This window comes from Haemaphysalis longicornis, unplaced genomic scaffold (genome assembly GCF_048455015.1).
Source record: "Haemaphysalis longicornis isolate Haplotype H1 unplaced genomic scaffold, Haemaphysalis longicornis Haplotype H1 scaffold_12, whole genome shotgun sequence".
NCBI classification, from domain to species: domain Eukaryota; kingdom Metazoa; phylum Arthropoda; class Arachnida; order Ixodida; family Ixodidae; genus Haemaphysalis; species Haemaphysalis longicornis.
In genome coordinates this window covers 60,650,522-60,675,105 of record NW_027526225.1, presented here as the reverse complement: position 1 = coordinate 60,675,105, position 24,584 = coordinate 60,650,522, and the positions used below count along the sequence as shown (strand labels likewise).

Genomic DNA, 24,584 nt, shown 5'->3' with positions numbered 1-24,584 from the left:
CCCCCCATACTACTCTCCCTCTACTGCACGCGCTGCAAATATAAAGCGGCTAGCGGTCGCTCGTGCTTCAGTCACTGCGTTGCTCCTTCCTTCCTTGGTTGACGCTCGCTCCACCCTAACGCGACTTTACTCTCCTCTCTCTACCCCAAAACCAACACCAACGCAACTACGACCCAACTACCCACCCTAACGTGACTTTACGCCATCTTTACGCGGCGTTAACGACCCCCAATGCTCTGCATTTACTCGTGTTCCCCTCGCGGGAAGGCGCGGGATTTTTGTTTTGTTTTTGCTGAACAATGTTGATAATAGGGACATTGTGACCAGATTTAGTAGTTTGGAAATGGTTTGCGTAGGTATTTGGAATAAATATATGGACCGTTTACTGCGAGCAGTTGGGCTGACCTTCAACAAGCGACGCCAGCAGAGCACTCGCCATGACTGGCCTTTAGTGCCTTCAGCACGGAGAGGTTTCGGCTTCCGCCTCAGAGAAGTGTCCAGTCATAAAATGTCAAAGTCGGAAACATACGCCGTAGTCGGACGTACCAGCTGTGACCAGGACCTCAAGGTGTGGCACGAATCACCATGAGTCTCACTGGCCGCAACTTCATAAAAACTGTGAATGTGTGCAGCCTTTTGCAATGCACTGCTCAACACGAAAACTGGGCGTCACTGGATCGCCGGTCCCTATCGGAACAATTTTGTTCTAAGAACATCGGCAAGGGTGATTTTTTCAGACCGTAATGGAAGTATGGTAAGACTACTGTAGTACACAGCAATCAAATGTTAGAGAAAAAAAACTTTGTCCACATTCGATCGCACACTGAAAATGTCCACTGGATGCCATCGTTCCTCACCACCCACTTGTACTGTTCTTCCCTCACCTCTTTGCCCTCTAGGAAATACTGTTTGAACAACATTTTGTGCTCATTTTTTCAGTACTGTTGCCAAATGGTGAAACAACCTAGAAAGGAGAGATGACATCAGTTCATGACTGCTATGCTTCCCCACTCTCTGAATGTTCATAGTTGCCCCTCAAAATTACCCGAACAAGCAACATACCGGAAAGGCACTGAATGTCAACAACTGTTTTCAAACAGAAAGTAGGGTCACAGTGAGACATACCGTAAGACACATGCACAGAGAGAGCGTTTGCGCACCTATTTATGGCGACACACTGCGACTCCCGCATTTCGCGAGGGGTGCATCTTTCTGCAGGTATCAGTCTGCGAAGCTGCAGTGCCTGCTCAAATCAGCACACTATGGTGGTGGGCCGGATCTTGCTGCAAGTTGCTTGTGAGCACCCAAGTTCTAACCCACAAAAACACCTCCCGCACTAGAGTGGAGCAATCACCACCGAACTGGTGATGAAGTGACAATGTCATGATAACACCTTTGCTCGGAGCCAGGTCTCGTTGTGGGGCAAAGTGGGCTCTCTCTCTCTACGAGTGCTGCCCCTCTTGGCATGCTACAAAACCCTCCTGTGTAATTTTCTGCAAAGAGGTGCTTGCTCCAATCCGATCTCATAAAAGTGAGCATTGGTGCACACAGCCAGCTGGGCTCCCCTCTCCAGCTGCACTACTGGCAATGGTAGTGCCAAAACTGTCCCCCGTATGTCTGCAGGGGGAATTCAGGGTGCCCGACTGGGAAAACACAGGATTACGGATAAACAGAGAGCACTTGAGCTGTTTGACGTTGGCAGATGAAACAGTTAAGCGAGTGTGCATAACATCTGCGAAAAATTGCTCGAGGAACCACGGTCACAGAGCTTAGCCGTCGGGCTAAAGATAATGAAAAAAATCTCGAGTAATGATGAATAAACACGCAAAAACTGCACTGTTCAGCATATGCAGTGAAACGCTTTGAAAAGTAGAAGGTTTTAACAAACCCGGACAGGTTGTCTGTGCTGATTTTATGCAAGAAAGACATCTATCTGATGCAGCAGAAATATGGGCTGGGGTGCACTAAGCAAACACTCCCAAATAATGAAAAGCAAACTACCTCTGTCACTCAAAAAGAAAAATCTACCAGTGCATACTGCCGGTGATAATATATGGAGGTGAAACATGGTGTCTTATTCTAAACTAAAAAGCAATCTTAGGTCGGCTCAAAGGGTCAAGGAATGAATGTTAGAAATAACACTCAGGTACAAGAAATGAGCTACCTGGATCAGAGATCAAACTAGAGTTGACGATAACATAGTCCAAATAAAGAAAAGAAAATGGATTTGGGCCGACCATGTAGTGAGACGAACCAACAACCAACGGAGGATTAGGGTAACAAAGTAAATACCGAAAAATGGGTCGAGAAGAAGGGGAAGGCCAATAACTCGGCGGAAGGACGAAATAAAAACTTTCAGAGGGAAAGAATGGGTTCGGGCAGAGCAGGACAGGAGTGCTTGGAGGTCAATGGGAGAGGCCTTCGTCCTGCAGCGAGTCTAGTAGACAGTTGATGATGATGAAGACTGTGCTTGGTCTTTCAATACATTCCGCATATGTCGGAGACAAAAACTTTAATGGTAGCTGGTATCAGTTTACACCTTTCATGCTTCGTCACTCTACGAGTGTTCTTAGGTGCACCCCAAAATTGCTGTACAAGAAGGAGACAAGACAAGCCCTGGGCATGAACTGTTTACCGACAGAAGGCAGCATCACAGTGGGAAATTACATGAGAGACATACACACGTGTTTGCATACGTAGCAATGGTGAAACATCGTGACTGTCCCTTTAAGAGGGGTGCAACTCTTCGCTAATGTCAGTCTGCGAAGCGGCAGCAAGTCTTTAAATGGGCGCCAGCAGTGGTTGCTTGAGACCAACATGAGACGGCACTGTCTGCCACCCAGAATCACACTCCACGCAGGAGGCTGGAGCGATTATCACCCAGCTGGTGAGGACACGATGTGACCACGAAGGAGGAAGTTTTTGCTCGGAGAAAGGTGTTGTAGGATAAAACAGGCTCTCTCTGTGAGCGGGGGTGCTGCTTACGCGGCTTCGTAATGATCTGGAAAAAGACTCCTGCTGCCCTTGGACCTTGCTGGAGCGAGTGTTTGCGCACAGACACGGCCAGGCCCTTCTCCTCTCCTTCAGCTGCAATACTGGTGGTGGCTATGCACCTTCTCGTGCGTCGTTAGTTGGATGCGGCGTGCAAAGGCCTCGGGGCAGAAGCGGCAGCGGAAAGGGCCTCTCCCTCTAGTGTCTGCGCGCATGGTGGTAGATCAGGTTGGCCAGCTGGGGGAAGGCCGCGGGACACAGGGGGCACTCGTAGGGCCTCTCGCCCGTGTGGATGCGCAGGTGGGTGGTCAGGTAGCTTTTCTGCGAGAAGCACCTGCTGCAGTGGCTGCACTGGTATTCGCCCACATGCATCATGCACTGGTGCTCCCGCAAATCACTCGGAAACAGCGTCGCGTAGCTGCAGTGCTGGCAGTGCAGCTGCCGACGGCTTCGCATGAAGCGGTGGGGCCCATCCGAAGAGGGGACAGAGGAGCCTGCAACAAAGAGGAAAAGCGAAAAATGGGGGCCCTTCCGCCGGAAAAAACTGTGGCAGTGCACCAGCAGCGAGCTTTAAAAGGCGATAAGACTTTCTGAGGTTTTTAAACGGGGAAATTTTCGTCAGTCCATCGACTCAGCCTTCTGGCCAAAAGTTGAAAAAATTTGTGTCGACGGAAATTCTCCACACAACTAAATCTGCTGGCCTAAGTCATACATGCCCTCACTATTTATCAGAAAGGAAACGTAAGGCACATTTGAGTCACAATGCAAATATTTAAGCAACAGGACCCGCGTTCTGTGAATTAAGAGTAGACCTTCGGTTGGTTTTTACAATAAGAAGGAAAAAAAAAACGGAACATTGTAAATGACGCAGAAAGACCTCAGCATGTACGAGACAAGAGCAAGCACAAAATAACAGAGCCCACGTTCGTGACGTTCTAGGCAGAGAGAAAAACAAAAGATAAAGAAAAGAGTGCGCGTCGTCCCAAGACATGGGTGCGAGCGCTGTGAAGGCAGGAAAATTGAACTGCCACAAACAGACCTCCATTCGATTCAATGGAACACGACCGAGAGGGAAGGGAAGAGAGTGAGGGGTGGATGCAGAGAACGAGTCACATTTGCAGTGAAGAGGCAGATACCCAGCAAATTATTCGGAGATTGTTTTGGAGCCCACCAAAAACAATCGTCTCTGTGATTCCCCCTTAATATATGAACCAGATTGGGTTCCATCCATGGCAGTCATGTCACGAATTTGCAAACACAAAGCTGTTATTTGAACTTCAAGAGACATCAAAGAAAATTCGTTCAGGTCCCATCTGCGACTGCATTATGAAGTGTCTTCCATGTGATTATTTAGCAAACTCTAGTTTTGATTTGTTTGCAGTTCGTGGCAGAACATAAAACCTGCCACACTGACCACGGCGACCCTATCAACTGCCCTAGAATTTTGCGATTTTTGACTGCATGTTAAACACGCCAGCAACCTGTCACATTTACCCCTTAGGTCTTGCCAGGGTGGCATCAATGTCAGCGATTCGGCTGACAGGATAACGCAGGAAGAACAGCCCTTTTAATTGCACTAAAAAGACAATGTTTACAACTGACATAAGTGTCCCTTTAGGCTATAGGAAATTTAAGACCAGCAGCCGGATTATAAATAGCTATGCAATGGAAAATATGAGTAAAATTGCTGCCGCATTGGTGTTAAAGTATCACATCAAATCTGTCATCTGCAAATCTGTAAAAATCTGTCATTCACAAATGGCATTCTTCATACACCAACTAAGTACATCATTAAAACACGTCCACTTAGCAACAGCTGAGCATAACAGACATTTGTTGGACAACAAACCACAGCAGCATAATGTGGCAAACGAAGGGCAGTGAACAAGTATGACCAACAACGAGAAACAACAAAGCAGACTGTAGCAGAAATGAAGAAATGACAGATGCGGCACTTATTGTTGTAACCAAATGTTGCTAAAAGTGTTACTCATAACGCAACAACAAAGTTCCAAGCATGGTCTTTTTTCTGGGTTGAACCGCTGTCAGGTACAGCTATGCTCAGGCACATGGTACGACCAGGCCCGGTCATGCATAATGGACTTGAAGATCATGGCCATGTCACAATGCAGACGGCGGGCCTTTCAGCACGATCTTTTCGTCCCAGCAGCTCAGGGCTCGACCGGCGAGACAGACGCCTGCAAATATAAAACACAACACACCAAGCCACTTCAGTTTTGCGGAGTCGCGAATTCATTCTACGTGGCCTTCTTTATTTATACCTACAGCATACCTACAATAATAAAGGAGAAAAAAATACAATGTTTGGTGTGATTACAGCAATACACAATTAGCAGCGGCAACTGCACATACAGCAACACACTCAATGGAAGCAGTGTTGGGCAGGGCTTTCCACTCTTTAATAGTTTTAAGAAAAAGACGCTTGGAATGTGGATGCGCGCCACGAATATTCACCCGATTTCTGTTTGATATCCAAATTTGGGGGGGCTGGAGTACTGATGTTGACATGCTGCTACCTCCTCTCATACAATCTGTTTTAGTATTGAGCGCAGAGAAATGGTGTGGGGGCATTTTCAACTTGTAACGATAACACCACAACCGTACGAGTTGGTAACAAAGCACACAGAAGGATTTCGAACTGCCTCAAATTTATTCATAAAACTTTCATACACAGTGTTCACATCCCAGTCTACGGCGACATACTCAAGAATTGGGCATACGCATACAGCACGCTGGCTTTGTGGAGGCTTTGAGTGTTCGCACCTCACCATTCTATACTTCTCCACGATGGGACACCCCCCCCACACGCACAAAAAAAAAAAAAAAAAAAAAAAGAACAGCGCTCAAAGATTTATAACCTAGAACAGCGTCTGACTCAAACCTGGGTGCCAGGCTGAGGACAGCCAGGGTGGAAACTTGCAGCATCCTGTACAGCTGCACCATCAAGAGGTATAGGACAACGAGTGCCTAGGTGTCCTGGGATATTTTTGCGAGCAGTTAATCTATTTAACTGACATTTTTACAAAGAATTAATAAGTACCACTTCAGGTTTTTCAAACATAATTTCACAATTCTCGATTTTCCATGCAAACACAAAACCGTTATCAACCGTTACAAACTATTTTTTTTTTTCCCGCTTCGGGGATGAACCGTAACAGAACTTTTGTGTATGGGACGAAACAGAAATGAGAACGAAAGCGGAAACAGAAACGGGAACAGCAAGTGAAGATCACTTGTGAAAAAGAGTCAGTGGGAAAGAGTCGAAATATGGGTGTACACGTGGCACTCCAGCGTGGGCCTCCGGGCGAAGGCCGCGGGGCACAGGTGGCAGCGGAAGGGGCGTTCGCCTGTGTGGGTGCGCAGGTGGTCGACCAGGTTGCTCTTCCGCCTGAATGCCTTGTTGCAGTGGCTGCACTGGTGCGGGCGCTCGCCCGTGTGCGTGCGCCGGTGCCGCTTCAGATGGTATGGGCGCACTGTCTCGTACTTGCACTGCTCGCAGTGCAGCAGCCGGCGGCTCGGCTGGGAACGATCCTCATGCCTACGGCCATCCAAAGTGGGGGAAGAGACGGTGGAGCCTGCAATGAAGAGGGACGGGGAAAAGTTGCATCCCTGCACCAACGAACACAGTGGCAGTGCACCAGGACAAGAGGAAAGAACCAGCACACAAGAGAAAGGAGCTTCTTTGTTGCTGCAAGGCGAGCCTCCGTGCACTGGTTTAACCCTTTGCCAACGTAGACCAGCTATTGTTGTACCACATGGGTTGTGCCGATCCAATCGAAGACGCGCTATGCTTGTCCACGCTACAAGCGCTTGCGCACTACCGAAGTCAAGCTATCCTGAAATATGTCATTTTATTTATCATGTTAGTTATGTTTATCATGTCAGGTTAATTTGAACCGGTTTTATCCACTATACGCTTGTTTGGAACCGGTTTTATCCATTATACACTTTTCTTGCAAAAAAGTGACGTCAGGGCTTTTTTGCAAGACTGCACCTATGCGGTGAAGCCATCTTCAAGCAATCTTTTTACACAAATAAAGAAATACAGGAGCGTTATTTTATTGAACTAATGGTGCCGTGTGAAGTCGCAATCTTTTTTACACAGTTAGAGAAATAAAGGGACGTTATTTCATCGAAATAATGCTACCGTTTTATTCAGAAAAAAAAAAAGCTCTAGCAATTGAGTGAAAAACATTTTTCGGTAAATTTGGTACGTTTTTTTTTTTTCACGGCACGGAGAGGATTAACGTGCTTGTGCATTGTCTTGCAGCGCAGATGAGCTTTCCTCTATCTCGGTGGCTTGGCAGTCTTTCACTTGGGAGAGTTTTTAACTTCGCGGTCAAGGCTTGTTCAGAAACAACCCCAAAAAAGTGCCCATGCAATCCGTATGCACGGGTAACCAGGAAAGCTGTAACATTAGGTACGTATTTGCTTCATTAAAGTCCTTTTTCTTCAAACGTTGCGTGCTTGTGGTGTTTTATTTCGTTCCGATTCCTGCCCATGGCGTTCCTGATTGCAAGCTGCCTGTTCCTCGCAAGTACGTATCACGCGTGGCCTTCCCTTTTCAAATTAACGTGTGGTCAGCCTTTGTCAATTTTCTTGGTCTCCCTATCACGCCCAGCCCTCCTTCAATTTATTTTTTTGGTTATGGTTAGCGCTCGCTTGCACAATGCACTTGCCAAGGAGTGGAAGCAAACTTCAGTGGGTAGTTAACTTTCAGTCTATGTCCCTGCATTTCTTTGCTTCCTCTATGTTTCTAGCTCCTCCTCAAAACTACCTTTGCAGGAAGCACACGGGACAAGCACTGGACGTCAACCGTTGTTTACTAATAGAAGGCACCATCACAGCGCGAAATGGTACGAGAGGCATATACACAGCATGCATGCATTTGCGTGCACATCAAATGCGACAAATTGTGATCGCCCCTCCACAATAGGGGTTCGTCGTATTGCTCAGGTCGGTCGCCACAGCTGTAGCGCGTGTTCTAATGAAGTAATTATTGCTCGAGACCAACACAGGATTCCACAGCTGCCACCGGCAATCACAGTTCCCGCACTAGCGTGGATCCATTCTCACATGGCTGGTAAGCGATGATGTGACGACAAAATTAGTGCTCGAAGCCAGGATTCGATGCACAATAAAACAGGCTCTCTCTCTGAGCTCCCCCTCCTTGGCGCACTGCATAACACTGCTTCGCAATGCACCGCAAAAGGGGGGCTTGCTTCCTTCCGATCCCGTTGTGCGCACACGCCTCTCCTTCAACCGTCCTCTGCTCGAAGCTCTGCAGGAAGGCCAGGGGGCGGAAGTGCCCGGCCGGCCGTGCGGCTGCGCACGTGGTAGTCCAGCCCGGTCTTCTGGGTGAACGCCCTGGGGCAGAGGTGGCAGCAGAAGGGGCGCTCCTTTAAAGACGATAAGTCTTCCTTATGGTACTTAAACGCAAAAATTTTGCTCTGTCCGCCTCACCCTTGACTCAGCCCTGACACTGGCCAAAAGTTGAAAACATTTCATACAGTGCAGTCCCATCAAGCAGGCAAGCAGAGAAAGGTGCAAGGGGGAAATGATAACGAGTGAACATGCTTGTCAATGGCACATTAATGCAGTTGCACGCACTGCTTCAAAAGGCGTCTGCGGAATTTCGCGATTGTTCACTGCAAGTTAAACACCCTAGCAACCCATCACATTTACCCCTGAGGACTTGACACAGTGTCATCAGGGCCAATGTCAGCAATTTGGCCGGCAGGTTGGAGCAGGAAAAATAGCCCTTTTCACTACACTTTGTCCATAAAGAAATGCATGTAAATCACTTGTAAATGTTGAAAAACTAGCTTAGATGGGGCTCTTGGACAAAGGGGCTCCTCGATTTACAGTCTCGGAGTCACCGTGGACTCCCCGAGGAGCAGTCCGGCATTCGATTTTCCCATGTATCCCTATGGCTTTGGGGAATCCTCGGACTACCCGTGGACTGTCCACGGTGATTCCAACACTGTAAATCGAAGAGCCCCAATGTTTACAACTGACATAAGTGTCTCTTTAGGCTATAAGAAATTAGAGAGTAGCATCCGGATTATAAATAGCTATGCAATGGCAAATACAGGTCAAATCGCTGCCACACTTACAGTATCACATTAAGTGAAAATTTGTCACTGACACATGGCATCCTTCACGCACCACCCAAGTACATCATTAAAACACATCAACTGAGCAACAGGTGAGCATATCAGACATCAGCGAGACAACCACAGCAGCATCAGGTAAAACGTGAAGGGCAGTGAACAAGGATGACCATGACCGACAACGGGAAACAGCAGAGCCAACTGCATAGATGAGCGACCAGCACTGATGAATGTAGCAGCAATGACACATGCAGCGCTTATTGCTGTCACCAAATGTTGCTAGAACAGTCACTCATAACGCAAAACAAAGTTCCAAGCACGGCCTTCTTTCTTGGATGAACCGCTGGCACGTTCCTGCTTTGTAGATGGCACAGCTAAGCTCAGGCACTTGGTAGGACCAGGGGAGACCATTTAACCGCTCGGTCATGCATAATGGCCTTGAAGATTATGGCCATGTCAGAATGCAGACGGCGAGCCTTTCAACACGACTTTTCGGTCCCAGCAGCTCATGGGTCGCTCTGACGAGAGTGATGCCTGCAAATATAAACCGAGACATACCGAGCTACTTCAGTTTTGCGAAGTCACGAAGCTTATTCTACATGCCGCTGTGCAGGCCACGGGTGCTTTCACGACGGCTCGCCAATTCTTGCAACAAGCAACTCGAAAAGGAGCTTCACTCTCGAATTAATCGCGACACCTAATGTTCTGCAGACCACACCACTTTTTCGTGCTGCTGGCTCAGAAATGACGCTGAAGAGATATCCAGTAATAGGATGCACCAGACAGGGCATTACTTTACCAAAAGCTCGCTGACGGCAGTTAAGTTTGCGCTGTCGGGTTGAGAAGTGCGTATTTCGCGACCCAGGAATTAAAACGAACCGCGCAGCAACTTACCTTGCGGAAAACGCTAGCGTCAAAGACAGCGCAAGTGAGTCAGGGCGATTTGAACGAAGATGAGCCTATGTCGGCCCCGTTTTCCCAGCGTAACCACCAACATGCGGAATGAAGGACACGGAACGTGCGGTGGTAAATTATCCGGACTTACCGGCCCCTTGAGCAAGCATAAGCGAACTGCGAGCATGAGGGCGTTATGGCTGTCACTTCCGCGTTTACCGAACACACCGGACTGTCGGCACATGCACTGCCGGGAGCGGAAACAACTGGTATGCGTCCAAAACTCGGTTGTACCACTGTCCGCTATGTCTGTGGCCTTCTCGTTCATACCGAGTCAGTGGAACTTTGATTGAAACAAGCGTTCCGGCAGGTGGGCGGCATTGACAGGCCGTAATCTCTTTGAACTGCGCGCCAAGCCACTGCTCAGCTGCGCAAACATGCGACTCACCATTTCCGTCGGTGCCCGGCCAGCGAACGTCACAACTGGTTCATTCAAATATTTTTAAGACGTTGCCGCACGCACACACACAAAAAAGAAAGAGAAAGCTGGCGCTCAAGCGACTAGCGTTGTTTGAAGCGATGCGGTGTTGGTATGCAAATGCATGCATTCTTGAGTTGGGGCTCCGCTTGAATGGGGCGCGAAACTGTAGAGAACACACGGCATGCCGGCCCAGCCCAAGAATGCATGGATTCGCACGCCAACACCGCGTCGCTTTAGAGAAGTGATACCCTGAAGTTAGTTGTCAAACACAGTCAAAGTTATGGTCAAAACCATGATCAAAAGCAAAGACCTGGGGGCCGCCATCGTTGATGCCATCTCGATACCGTCGATATTGACCATAGGGTTCCACATTATTATGAAACTAATGAAACTCTGATATCGATCTTACAACTTTGCAAAGCCGAAGGCTCGAAATAAAAAGTGGAGTATATGATGCAAAAAGTTACATCGCATAGGAAACATTCTGCGTTCACTTTAGAGCGTGTCCCCCGAAACGGCGAAGATTCTGGTAGTGCGAGTCGCGGTGCCCGTTACCCGCTGGCTCAATATGTTTCGCCCTACAGAACTCACGTCATGCTTAACTAATGTGACCACTGCATATGTCATTTATGTACTTTAGTCTCAATTATGCCGTGTTTTTTTTTTTTTTTTGCTGAACAATATTGACAATAGGAACATTGTCACATTATAAATGGTTTGCGTAGGTATTTGGAATAAATATCAGGGTGCTGTTCTTTCCCCCACCCTTTTCAATATTGCGGACTCCTCTGGCTTCCCAACTATCTGAAATCCCTGATCTTCATCACATTCTTTACGCCGACGATCGACATAACCCTTTGGTGTTCATCTGGCTCTCCGGGCCATATGCAGAGCACCCTGCAACGTGGCTTGGATCTCATCGACTCTTTTCTCACTGCTGTTGGTCTTTCCCCTGCTCCGGAAAAGTCCGAGCTTCTCCTTATCAACCGTTCCTCTTACCAGCGCGCCCACAATTCCCTCATCTCTCTCCATATTTCTGGTTCTGCCATTCCTGTCGTCATCAAATGCAAGGTTCTTGGTTTTCCTTTGCATGCATCCAAGAACATACAAGCCCTACACAGCGCCGTCGCAACCTTCCAACCCGGTAACCCACCTTCTACGTCGTGTGGTCACTCGACGTGCGGGTCTTCACGAAGCTAATGCCTGCAGGGTTGCTCACGCCCTCGAGCTCAACAAGTTCTTGTACTTTATCCCTTACATCTCCTTCACCAACACTCAACTCAATACCCTTGAGACCGCCTTGGTGGGACTCTACAAAGCAGCACTGAACCTCCCTATTACCACTTTTACAGATAAGCTTTTCGCCACGGGCTTATTTCATTCCCTTCGCTCTCTCCTCAATCTCCATCGAGATTCCCAGATTTCTCGGCTCTCCCTTACCCGTCAAGGTCAATGGTTACTGGTTCAGGCGGGTATATCTCCGATTCCCGTCTCCCCCATTACCCCTCCCGACGCAATTTCGGCGCCCAACCTTCGTATTCTCCCTCTCCCGTCAAACATGTCCCGTCCTTCATGCAGGTCGTCGTCATGCGGCCGCGCAGCATCATTCTCCTCTTTTCGCGACCCAGGGAATTGCTTACACAGATGCCTCCTTTGTGGCGCCTCGAGGCTCGTGCGGTTACATTCTGTACCACCCTCACCTTGCTAAAGCAGAAACCCACACTAGCGGCCCGTACCTTCACCCTCCGGAAGCAATGTCTCTTGAGGTTCTCGCCATTGCCCATGGCCTTCAGTCCTTTGCTTCTCTCCCCCCCCGTCCCCAAATACACAGTCTTTTCTGACTCTCATGCCGCTATTATACAGATACAAAATCACTCACTACCTTCTATCCTTCAACAGGAGGTCGAACGAGCGGTCTCCGCTCTACAGCCATCCATCGTTTTCCTCCGTTGGGTCCCTGGACATTCCAGGATTGACGGCAATGAGTCGGCGCATCAACTCGCCCGCGAAACTCTTCACCAGGCACCGTTGATCCCCTGGCCCGGGCCCTCGGAGGACGGTGTGAGGCTCTCCCTTCGCCGTACCATCAAGGAGGTCTACCTTCAGCTCCGTCTTGACAAACGCCTCTACCCGCCTCCTCACCCATCACTCACCGTAACGGAGGCTCGACTCCTCCGGCACATATCCAAATGAATGCCCCAATCACTCCCTCCCGCCTATTCCTCTATCGCTATAGATCTGACCCCTCTTGTCCCAACTGCCCCACTGCCTACGCTGATTTACCTCATTGCTTATTCTACTGCCCAGTGGCTCAGCTATCCGACTCCTATCCCTCCCCATCCCTTTCCATCACCACCTGGACTGACTGGCTTGGCTCTGAAGGAGAAGAACAACAGCGCAGACTGGTCGCCCAGGCGGTGGACATGCTCGGCCAGTAACTTCGGCCGAATAAAGGTCTTCTCTCTCTCTCTCTATGGACCGTTTACTGCGAGCAGTTGGGCTGACCTTCAACAAGTGACGCTAGCAGAGCACTTGCCATGACTGGCCTTTAGTGCCTTCAGCACGGAGCGGTTTCGGCTTCCGCGTCAGAGAAGTGTCCAGTCATAAAATGTCAAAGTCGGAAACATGCCCCTCAGTCAGACGTACCAGCTGTGATCAGGACCTCAAGGTGTGGCACGAATGACCATGAGTCTCACTGGCCGCAACTTAATAGAGACTGTGTGTGTGTGCAGCCTTTTACAATGCACTGCTCAACACGAAAACTGGGCACTGCTGGATCGCCGTTCTCTAACGGAAGAATTTTGTTCCAAGAACATCGGCAAGGGTGATTTTTTCAGACCGTAATGGAAGTATGCTGAGAGTAGTGTAGTCCACAGCAATCAAATGTTAGAGAAAAAAAAAACCTTGTCCACATTTGATCGCACACCGAAAATGTCCACTGGATGCCATCGTTCCTCACCACCCACTTGTACTGTTCTTCCCTCACCTCTTTGTCCTCTCGAAAACACTGTTTGAACAACATTTTGTGCTCATTTTTTCAGTACTGTTGCCAAATGGTGAAACAACCTAGAAAGGAGAGATGACATCAGTTCATGACTGCTATGCTTCCCCACTCTCTGAATGTTCATAGTTGCCCCTCAAAATTACCCGAACAAGCAACATACCGGAAAGGCACTGAACGTCAACAACTGTTTTCCGACAGAAAGTAGGGTCACAGTGAGAAATACCGTAAGACACATGCACAGAGAGAGCGTTTGCGCGCCTATCCATGGCGACACACTGCGACTCCCGCATTTCACGAGGGGTGCATCTTTCTGCAGGTATCAGTCTGCCAAGCTGCAGTGCCTGCTCAAATGAGCACTCTATGGTGGTGGGCCGGATCTCGCTGCAAGTTGCTTGTGAGCACCCAAGTTCTAACCCACAAAAACACTTCCCGCACTAGAGTGGAGCAATTACCACCCAACTGGTGAAGCGACAATATGGTAACACCTTTGCTTGTAGCCAGGTCTCGTAGGACTAAGTGGGCTCTCTCTCTCTCTACGACTCTTGCCCCTCTTGGCATGCAGCAAAACCCTCCTGTGTAACTTTCTGCAAAGAGGAGCTTGCTCCAATCCGATCTCATTAAAGTGAGCATTGGCGCACACACCCAGCTGGGCCCCCCTCTCCTGCTGCACTACTGGCAGTGGTAGTGCCAAAACTGTTCACCTTATGTCTGCAGGGGGAATTCACGGTGCCTGACTGGGAAAACACAGGATTACAGATAAACAGAGAGCACTTGAGCTGTTTGACGTTGGCAGATGAAACAGTCTTTCTAAGCGAGTGTGCGGAACATCTGCGAAAAATTGCTTGAGGAACCACAGTCAAAGAGCTTAGCCGTCGGGATAAAGATAATGAAAAAATTTCAAGTAATGATGAATAAACATGCGGAAACTGCACTGTTCAGCATATGCAGTGAAACGCTTGAACAAGTAGAAGGGTTTAACTACCTCGGACAGGTTGTCTGTGCTGATTTTATGCAAGAAAGACATCTATCTGATGCAGCAGAAATATGGGCTGGGGTTCACTCAGCAAACACTCCCAAATAATGAAAAGCAAACTACCTCTGTCACTCAAAAAGAAAAATCTACCAGTGCATACTGCCAGTGATAACATATGGAGGTGAAACTTGGTGCCTTGCTAAACTAGAAAGCAATCTTAGGTCGGCTCAAGGGGTCAAGGAATGAATAATGTTAGAAATAACACTCAGGGACAATAAACGAGCTACCTGGATCAGAGAACAAGCTAGAGTTGACGATAACATACTAGTCCAAATAAAGAAAAGAAAATGGATTTGGGCCGACCATGTAGTGAGACGAACCAACAACCAACGGAGGATTAGGGTAACAAAGTAAATACCAAAAAATGGGTCGAGAAGAAGGGGAAGGCCAATAACTTGGCGGAAGGACGAAATAAAAACTTTCAGAGGGAAAGAATGGGTTCGGGCAGAGCAGGACAGGAGTGCTTGGAGGTCAATGGGAGAGGCCTTCGTCCTGCAGCGAGTCTAGTAGACAGTTGATGATGATGAAGACTGTGCTTGGTCTTTCAATACATTCCGCATATGTCGGAGACAAAAACTTTAATGGTAGCTGGTATCAGTTTACACCTTTCATGCTTCGTCACTCTACGAGTGTTCTTAGGTGCACCCCAAAATCGCTGTACAAGAAGGAGACAAGACAAGCCCTGGGCATGAACTGTTTACCGACAGAAGGCAGCATCACAGTGGGAAATTACATGAGAGACATACACACGTGTTTGCATACGTAGCAATGGTGAAACATCGTGACTGTCCCTTTATGAGGGGTGCATCTCTTCGCTAATGTCAGTCTGCGAAGCGGCAGCAAGTCTTTAAATGGGCGCCAGCAGTGGTTGCTTGAGACCAACATGAGACGGCACTGTCTGCCACCCAGAATCACACTCCACGCAGGAGGCTGGAGCGATTATCACCCAGCTGGTGAGGACACGATGTGACCACGAAGGAGGAAGTTTTTGCTCAGAGAAAGGTGTTGTAGGATAAAACAGGCTCTCTCTGTGAGCGGGGGTGCTGCATACGCGGCTTCGTAATGATCTGGAAAAAGACTCCTGCTGCCCTTGGACCTTGCTAGAGCGAGTGTTTGCGCGCAGACACGGCCAGGCCCTTCTCCTCTCCTTCAGCTGCAATACTGGTGGTGGCTATGCACCTTCTCGTGCGTCGTTAGTTGGATGCGGCGTGCAAAGGCCTCGGGGCAGAAGCGGCAGGGAAAGAGCCTCTCCCTCTAGTGTCTGCGCGCATGGTGGTAGATCAGGTTGGCCAGCTGGGGGAAGGCCGCGGGACACAGGGGGCACTCGTAGGGCCTCTCGCCCGTGTGGATGCGCAGGTGGGTGGTCAGGTAGCTTTTCTGCGAGAAGCACCTGCTGCAGTGGCTGCACTGGTATTCGCCCACATGCATCATGCGCTGGTGCTCCCGCAGATCACTCGGAAACAGCGTCGCGTAGCTGCAGTGCTCGCAGTGCAGCTGCCGACGGCTTCGCATGAAGCGGTGGGGCCCATCCGAAGAGGGGACAGAGGAGCCTGCAACAAAGAAGGAGAGCGAAAGATGGGGGCCCTTCCGCCGGAAAAAATGGTGGCAGTGCACCAGGAGCGAGTTTTAAAATACGATAAGCCTTTCTTAGGCTTTTAAACGGGGAAATTTTCGTCTGTCCATCGACTCAGCCTTCTGGCCAAAGGTCAAGGAAAGAGTATGTGTCGACAGAAATTCTCCTCACAACTAAATCTGCTGGCCTACGTCATACATGCCCCCATTATTTATCAGAAAGGAAACGTAAGGCACATTTGAGTCACAATGCAAATATTTACGGGACCCGCGTTCTGTGAATTAAGAGTAGAAGCTTCGGTTGGTTTTTACAATAGGAAGGAAAAAAAAAACAGCCCATTGTAAATGACGCAGAAAGACCTCAGCATGTACGAGATAAGAGCAAGCACAAAATAACAGAGCCCACGTTCGTGACGTTCTAAGCAGAGAGAAAAACAAAAGATAAAGAAAAGAGTGCGCGTCGTCCCAAGACATGGGTGCGAGCGCTGTGAAGGCGGGAAAATTGAATTGCCACAAACAGACTTCCATTCGATTCATCCGAAGACGAGCGAGAGGGGAGGGAAGAGAGTGAGGGGTGGAAGCGGAGAAGGAGTCACATTTGCAGTGAAGAGGCAGATACCTAGCAAATTATTCGGAGACTGTTCCGGAGCCTTCCCGAAAGAATCGGCTCTCTGATTCACCCTTAACATATGAACCAGATTGGGTTCCATCCACGGCAGTCAGGTCACGAATTCGCAAACACAAAGCTGCTGTTATTCAACTTAAAGAGATACCAAAGCAAATTCGTTCAGGTCCTATCTGGGGCTGCATGTCTTCCATGTGGTTAATTGATTATTTAGCAAACTCTACAGTTTTGATTTGTTTGCAGTATGTGATAGAACAGGAAACCTGGTACACTCACCGCGGCGACCCTATCAACTGCCCTAGAGTTTTGCGATTTTTCACTGCAGGTTAAACACGCTAGCAACCTGTCACATTTACCCCCCAGGTATTGCCAGGGTGTCATCAATGTCAGCGATTCGGCTGACAGGATAACGCAGGAAGAACAGCCCTTTTAATTGCACTAAAAAGACAATGTTTACAACTGACATAAGTGTCCCTTTAGGCTATAGGAAATTTAAGACGAGCAGCCGGATTATAAATGGCTATGCAATGGAAAATATGAGTAAAATCGCTGCCGCATTGGTGTTAAAGTATCACATCAAATCTGTCATCTGCAAATCTGTAAAAATCTGTCATTGACAAATGGCATTCTTCATACACCAACTAAGTACATCATTAAAACACGTCCACTTAGCAACAGCTGAGCACATCAGACATCCGTGAGATGACAAACACAGCAGCATAATGTGGCAAACGAAGGGCAGTGAACAAGTATGACCAACAACGAGAAACAACAAAGCAGACTGTAGCAGAAATGAAGAAATGACAGATGCGGCACTTATTGCTGTAACCGAATGTTGCTAAAAGTGTTACTCATAACGCAACAACAAAGTTCCAAGCATGGTCTTTTTTCTGGGTTGAACAGCTGTCAGGTACAGCTATGCTCAAGCACATGGTAGGACCAGGGGAGACCACGGGGAGGAGGCGATTTGACCGCTCAATCATGCATAATGGACTTGGAGATCATGGCTATGTCACAATGCAGACGGCGGGCCTTTCAGCACGATCTTTTCGTCCCAGCAGCTCAGGGCTCGACCGGCGAGACAAACGCCTGCAAATATAAAACACAACACACCAAGCCACCTCAGTTTTGCGGAGTCACGAATTCATTCTACGTCGCCTTCTTTATTTATACCTACAACATACCTACAATAATAAAGGAGAAAAAAATACAATGTTTGGTGTGATTACAGCAATACACAATTAGCAGCGGCAACTGCACATACAGCAACACACTCAATGGAATCAGTGTTGGGCAGGGCTTCTTTCCACTCTTTAATAGTCTTTAGAAAAAGACGCTTGGAATGTGGATGCGCGCCACGAATTTTCACCCATTTTCTGTTGGTTATCCAAATTTGGGGGGGGGCTGGAGTACTGATGTTAACCTGCTGCTACCTCCTCTCGTACAATCTGTTTTAGTATTGAGCGCAGAGAAATGGTGCTGGGGCATTTTCAACTTGTAACGATAACACCACAACCGTGCAAGTTGGTAACAAGCACACAGCAGGATTTCGAACTGCCTCAAATTTATTCATAAAACTTTCATACACAGTGTTCAGATCCCAGTCTACGGTGACATACTCAAGAATTGGGCATACGCATACAGCACGCTGGCTTTGTGGAGGCTTTGAGTGTTTGCAGCTCATCATTCTATGCTTCACCACGATGGGACACCCCCCACACGCACAAAAAAAGAACAGTGCTCAAAGATTTATAACCTAGAACAGCGTCTGACTCAAACCTGGGTGCCAGGCTGAGGACTGCCAGGGTGGAAACTTGCAGCATCCTCTACAGCTGCGCCATCAAGAGGTATAGGACAACGAGTGCCTAGGTGTCCTCGGATATTTTTGCGCGCAGTTAATCTGTTTAACTGACATTTTTACAAAGAATCAATAAGTACCACTTGAGGTTTTTCAAACATAATTTCACAATTCTCGATTTTCCACGCAAAAACAAACTTTTTTTTTTTTTTCACTTCGGAGCTGTACCGTATCAGAACTTTTGTTTATGGGACGAAACAGAAATGAGAACGAAAGCGGAAACAGAAACGGGAACAGCAAGTGAAGATCACTTGTGAAGAAGAGTCAATGGGAAAGAGTCGAAGTGTGGGTGTACACGTGGTACTCCAGCGTGTGCCTCCGGGCGAAGGCCGCGGGGCACAGGTGGCAGCGGAAGGGGCGTTCGCCCGTGTGGGTGCGCAGGTGGTCGACCAGGCTGCTCTTCCGCCTGAAGGCCTTGCCGCAGTGGCCGCACTGGTGCGGGCGCTCGCCCGTGTGCGTGCGCCGGTGCCGCTCCAGATCGTTTGGGCGCACTGTCTCGTACTTGCACTGCTCATAGTGCAGTAGCCGGCGGCTCGACCTGGAACGATCCTCATGCCGACGGCCATCCACAGAGGAGGAAGAGACGGTGGAGCCTGCAATGAAGAGGGAAGGGGAAAAGTTGCATCCCTGCACCAACGAACACAGTGGCAGTGCACCAGGACAAGAGGAAAGAACCAGCACACAAGAGAAAGGAGTGTTTGTGTTGCTGCAAGGCGAGCCTCCGTGCACTGGTTTAACACTTTGCCTACGTAGACCAGCTATTGTTGTACCACATGGGTTGTGCCGATCCCACCAAAGACGCGCTATGCTTGTCCACGCTACAAGCGCTTGCGCACTACCGCACTCAAGCTATCCTGCAATATGTCATTTTATTTATCATGTTAGTTATGTTTATCATGTCAGTTTAATTTGAACCGGTTTTATCCATTATACACCCTTCTTGCAAAAAAGTGGTGTCGGGGCTTTTTTGCAAGACTGCACCTATGCGGTGAAACCATCTTCAAGCAATCTTTTTACACAATTGAAGAAATGAAGGAACGTTATTTCATCGAATTAATCGCGCCGTGTGAAGTCGCAATCTTTTTTACACAATTAGAGAAATACCGGAATGTTATTTCATCGAAATAATGGTACCATTTTATTCAGAAAAAAAAAAAGCTCTAGCAATTGAGTGAAAAACATTTTTCGGGAAATTTGGTACGTTTTTTTTTTTTTTTTCACGGCACGGAGAGGATTAATGTGCCTGTGCATTGTCTTGCAGCGCAGATGAGCTTTCCTCTATCTCAGTGGCTTGGCAGTCTATCACTTGGGAGAGTTTTTAACTTCGCGGTCAAGGCTTGTTCAGAAACAACCCCAAAAAAGTGCCCATGCAATCCGTATGCACGGGTAACCAGGAAAGCTGTAACATTAGGTACGTATTTGCTTCATTAAAGTCCTTTTTCTTCAAACGTTGCGTGCTTGTGGTGTTTTATTTCGTTCCGATTCCTGCCCATGGCGTTCCTGATTGCAAGCTGCCTGTTCCTCGCAAGTACGTATCACGCGTGGCCTTCCCTTTTCAAACTAACGTGTGGTCAGCCTTTGTCAATTTTCTTCGCCTCACTATCATGCCCAGGCCTCCTTCAATTTATGTTTTTGATTATGGTTAGCGCTCGCTTGTACAATGCATTTGCCAAAGAGTGGAAGCAAACTTCAGTGGGTAGTTAGCTTTCAGTCTATGCCTCTGCATTTCTTTGCTTCCTCTATGTTTTGAGCTCCTCCTCAAAACTACCTGTGCAGGAAGCACACGGGACAAGCACTGGACGCCAGCCGTTGTTTACCAATAGAAGGCACCATAACAGTGCGAAATGATACGAGAGGCATATACACAGCATGCATGCACATCAATTGCAACAAATCGTGATCTACAATAGGGGCTCGTCTTGTTGCTCAGGTCGGTCGCCACAGCTGCAGCGTGTGTTCTAACGAAATAATTATTGCTCGAGACCAACACAGGATGCCACAGGTGGCATCTGCAATCACAGTTCCCGCACTAGCGTGGATCCACTCTCACATGGCTGGTAAGCGACGATGTGACGACGAAATCATTGTTTGAAGCCGGGATTCGAATCACAATAAAACAGGCTCTTTCTCCGATCACCCCCTCCTTGGCGCACTGCATAACACTGCTTCGCAATGCGCCGCAAAAGAGGGCTTTCTCCCTTCTGATCCCGTTGTGCGCACACGCCTCCTCTACGTCAAGCGTCCTCTGCTCGAAGCTCTGCAGGAAGGCCGGGTGGCGGAAGAGGCAGTGCCCGGCCAGCCCTGTGGCTGCGCACGTGGTAGTCCAGCCCGGTCTTCTGGGTGAACGCCCTGGGGCAGAGGTGGCAGCGGAAGGGGCGCTCGCCCGTGTGTATGCGCAGGTGGGCAGCCAGGTGGCCCTTGCGCTTGAAGGTGTTGCCGCAGTGGCTGCACTGGTGCGGGCGCTCGCCCCTGTGCCTGCACTGGTGCCGCTTCAGAAGGCCCGGCAACGGAGTCGCGTAGCTGCACTGCTCGCAGCGCAGCTGCCGACGGCTTCGCTGGGGGAGAGGCTGATGGCTGAGGCCGTCCACAGAGGGGAAAGAGGAGCCTGCAACAAGGAGCGAGGGGAAAAACTGAGAGCACAAACACAGCAGCAGAGCAAACAGCACAAGAGGAAAGAAGCAGCACGAAAGAGGAGGGGGCGTTTTTACTGGTACCAGGCGAGCTGCTCATCACAGGCCTAACGTGCCTGGGCATTGACAGTGTAGACAAGCCCTCCTCTTTCGTGCTAAGTCGGCAGTCTTTCACTCAGAAGGTTTTGGAAATTTCGGAATCATGTTTAGTGCAAACACAGCAGTGCTCTCGCACAAAAAGCAATGCGCCCATGCACTTTGTACAGATGATGAATTGGTGAAGGCGTGACGTATGGCCGGTACTTAGTGCATGTTACTCCTTATGGTTCACTAAAGATTCCTGCGGGCTTTCTGACCAGACACTGTTGGCGTCCCGAAATGCACCCCCACCAAATCGACACTCAATTCGGCTCTTGTTGTCACCTTATTGTGGCTGTACCTGCGTCAGCCCTAATGCCAGACTTTTTCGTACAAGCATCCCGTCAAAAACCACCAAACAAACAAACAAAAAGAACAGTTGCAAAGACTTAGAAACAACAGTGCATAACGTAACTCAGCAAACCATGTCTGCTCTAATTGTCTGGGCCTCTCGGCAGTGGTGACCAAGTTTGGCGCAATAACATCCCCACCTCTCAGGCTATCCAGCAGCATCAGATGATGCAAAAAAGGAAAAAAATGCAAACATCCTGTGTACAGCGTCTTAACTGTAAAGCGTGTGGTGGGGCTAGCTTAAACCAGACGTGGTTCTCTGTATGCTACCACTCAGAGTTCCCTCTTACAGCAGACAATAAATGCTACAACAGCAACAACATAAAAAAACAAAGGCAAAGCAAGCATAGCAACATCTTTCCACCATGATGACAATTATACTTTGATTATTGACCCAAAATGTAGAACCTCAAAAAAAGAAAATACTGCATTCATTTGTTTATAAGTTGACTGCTTTTTTTTTTTTTTTTCCAGAAATACCACTGACACTACTGAAGTCATCCTGCTGCCACGACCAAAGAAAGTCAACCCATAGTTGTAACCAAAGGGTGTCCATATAAATCATCACCGACAACCTGGCATATTCAGATGGCATTTCATGCACTCGTGTGAGCAAGAAACACAACGCACAATCAGATCTTCCCAGAGAAGTACGCATATACAGTTGCCAAAAGAACAACACTCAATAAGCCATGTGGGAAACTTGGAAAAGAATGCAGACGCTCAATTTTACTTTTGTGTGAACCCATCCTGTCCTGAACTTCGGTGTATGCATTTTGCCCACATTCTGTGCACATCGAGAGATTTCAGACATGGGGAGTTGGCAGGCTCCAAGCACGGCAGCTAGCACTTCCATAAACTGTAAGCAGAACAGCATGCAACCTCAAGGTCACAAAAAGAACAAGGCAACAACACATTTTAACACTACTTGTAAAAAGCCATACTGAGCCACAAAATAACTTAATCAAGAGTGCTCAATTTCAGAAGCTGAACAGTTCAGTGTGATGCAACGTTGCAGCTCAGACGTCTTTCCGAGAAGAGAGCCAACTGAAGTTGAACACATTTATGTCATTGCATTTGTGATGAAGAGGTTGCATAACATGAAGATATCAAGGTGGAAACTCAAGACTCTAGGGATCTTTTAAACAGGGGAGTGCAAGTGTTTACAGCAACGATGGCAATGTGTCGGTTTTACTGATTGATTGGTTGTAGGGTTTAACGTGCCGACACAACGCAGGCGATGAGACGCGCTGTAGTGGAGGGCTCCGAATTAATTTTGACCACCTGGGGATCTTTAACGCGCGCCGAAATCTCGTACGCACGAGCGTTTTTGCTTTTTGTCATCAGAAATGCGGTCGCGGCGGCCGGGAATCGAACCTGCAACCTCGTGCTCAGCAGCGCAACGCCTTAGCCACTGAGCCACCGCAGCCGGTTAGGAGGAGGGGAAGGCCAAAACATCAATGGAGGGACGAAATACGGAACTTTAGGAGGCAAAGAATAGGTTTGGGCAGCGCAAGACGGGAGTGCTTGGAGGTCAATTGGAGAGGTCTTCATCCTATGATGATAATGATCGCGCTTGTTCCTTCAATACATTCGGCATATGTCGGACACACATTTTGATGGTAGCTGGCACCAGTTTACACCTCTCACGTTTCACCACTTTACAAGTGTCCGTAGATGCACCCAAAATTGCCTGTACAAGAAGCACACGAGACAAGCCCTGGACATGAACAGTTGTTTACCAACAGATCGCAGCATCGCAGTGGGAAATTACATGAGAGACATACACACGTGCATTTGCATACATATCAATGGCCCCACATTGTGACTTCCCCTTTCCAAGAGGGGCACATCTTTTTGCTAATGCCCGTCTGCAAAGCCGCAGTGAGTCCTTAAATGGGCATCCAGCGTGGTTGCTTGAGACCAACACAAGATGGCACTGTCTGCCACTCACAATCACACTTTCCATTAAAGGGTGGAGCGATTATCACCCATCTGGTGGGGCTGTGATCTGACTATGGAGGAGGAAACTTTGTGTCGGAGCCAAGTGTTCTTGTAGGATAGAAGAGGCTCTCTCTGTGAGCGCCACACTTTTCAGGTACTGCACACACTGCTTCAGAGCGATCCCCGAAAAGGGGCCTAGTTTCCTTCGATCCTGCTGGAGCGAGTGTTTGCACGCAGACACAGCCAGGCCCTTCTCCTCCCCTCCAGCGGCACTACTGGTAGTGGCTGTCCACCTTCTCTTGTATCTCCTGTGCGATGCGAGATGCGAATGCCTCGGGGCAGAAGCGGCAGCGGAAAGGCCTCTCCCCCGTGTGGAAGCGCACATGGATGACCAGGTTGGCCTCTCGGACGAAGGCCGCAGGACACAAGTGGCAGTGAAAGCGGCGCTCGCCCGTGTGCGTGCGATGGTGCCTCTTCAGGTGGGCCGGCAACGATGTCACGTAGCTGCATTGCTGGCAGTGCAGCTGCCGACGGCTTTTCTGGGGCCGAGGCTGATGGCTGTGGCCATCCACAGAGGAGCCTGCAACAAGGAAGGAGGGGAAAAACAGAAAAGCTGGGTGCCCTTTCGCTGTAAGACACAAGTTTGGTTCATTCGAAAGATTGCCTCGCTAAAATCAAACTGACAACCCTTTTACCACACACTTCATTCAGAGAAGAAACATAATTAGGAAAAAGGGGATTGGCCATGCGACCCACTAGCTCATTTCTTGCAACAGAACCTGTGATATCATGTGCCCAGCTGTGTGATTGGCTGAGGCCAGCAACAGCAAATGCAAAATTAGGCAGGGCTTATAATCTTGACGAACGAGTTATTTGTGCTTAAATGTAATGCACATTCATTTTACAGCAGTAAGAACGCTGGGGTAACC

At 48.6% G+C, this 24,584-nt stretch overlaps 2 protein-coding genes across 2 annotated transcripts; both read right to left on the bottom strand.

Moving 5' to 3' along the window:
- Positions 1-2,559: 2,559 nt before the first annotated feature.
- LOC144162731 (putative transcription factor Ken) lies at positions 2,560-5,499 on the bottom strand. Its single transcript, XM_077693371.1, has one exon. It carries the CDS (start codon positions 3,445-3,447, stop codon positions 3,190-3,192), a length of 258 nt encoding a protein of 85 aa, XP_077549497.1. The 5' UTR covers positions 3,448-5,499; the 3' UTR covers positions 2,560-3,189.
- A 142-nt stretch (positions 5,500-5,641) lies between these two features.
- On the bottom strand, positions 5,642-21,873 carry LOC144161653 (uncharacterized). The gene is made up of 6 exons (XM_077692282.1): positions 21,852-21,873; positions 20,842-21,299; positions 18,865-19,441; positions 15,803-16,087; positions 8,217-8,432; positions 5,642-6,587 (listed from the first exon to the last, which is right to left on the bottom strand). The coding sequence occupies exons 1-6, from the start codon at positions 21,871-21,873 to the stop codon at positions 6,259-6,261; spliced, it is 1,887 nt and encodes a 628-aa protein (XP_077548408.1). The 3' UTR covers positions 5,642-6,258.
- Positions 21,874-24,584: the final 2,711 nt, after the last annotated feature.

What these genes read in the sequence shown, in the direction of transcription:
- LOC144161653 (XM_077692282.1), bottom strand. Translation starts at nt 21,873, where the DNA reads ATGCTGCTGGATAGCCTGAGAG. An exon ending in GCTGCTGGATAGCCTGAGAG is followed by an intron (nt 21,300 to 21,851) that starts GTGGGGATGTTA and finishes GCCTGGTACCAG; the next exon opens with TAAAAACGCCCCCTCCTCTT. An exon ending in CCTGATCTACCACCATGCGC is followed by an intron (nt 8,433 to 15,802) that starts GCAGACACTAGA and finishes AAGTACCATAAG; the next exon opens with GAAGACTTATCGTCTTTAAA.
- LOC144162731 (XM_077693371.1), bottom strand. Translation starts at nt 3,447, where the DNA reads ATGCGAAGCCGTCGGCAGCTGCACTGCCAGCACTGCAGCTACGCGACG.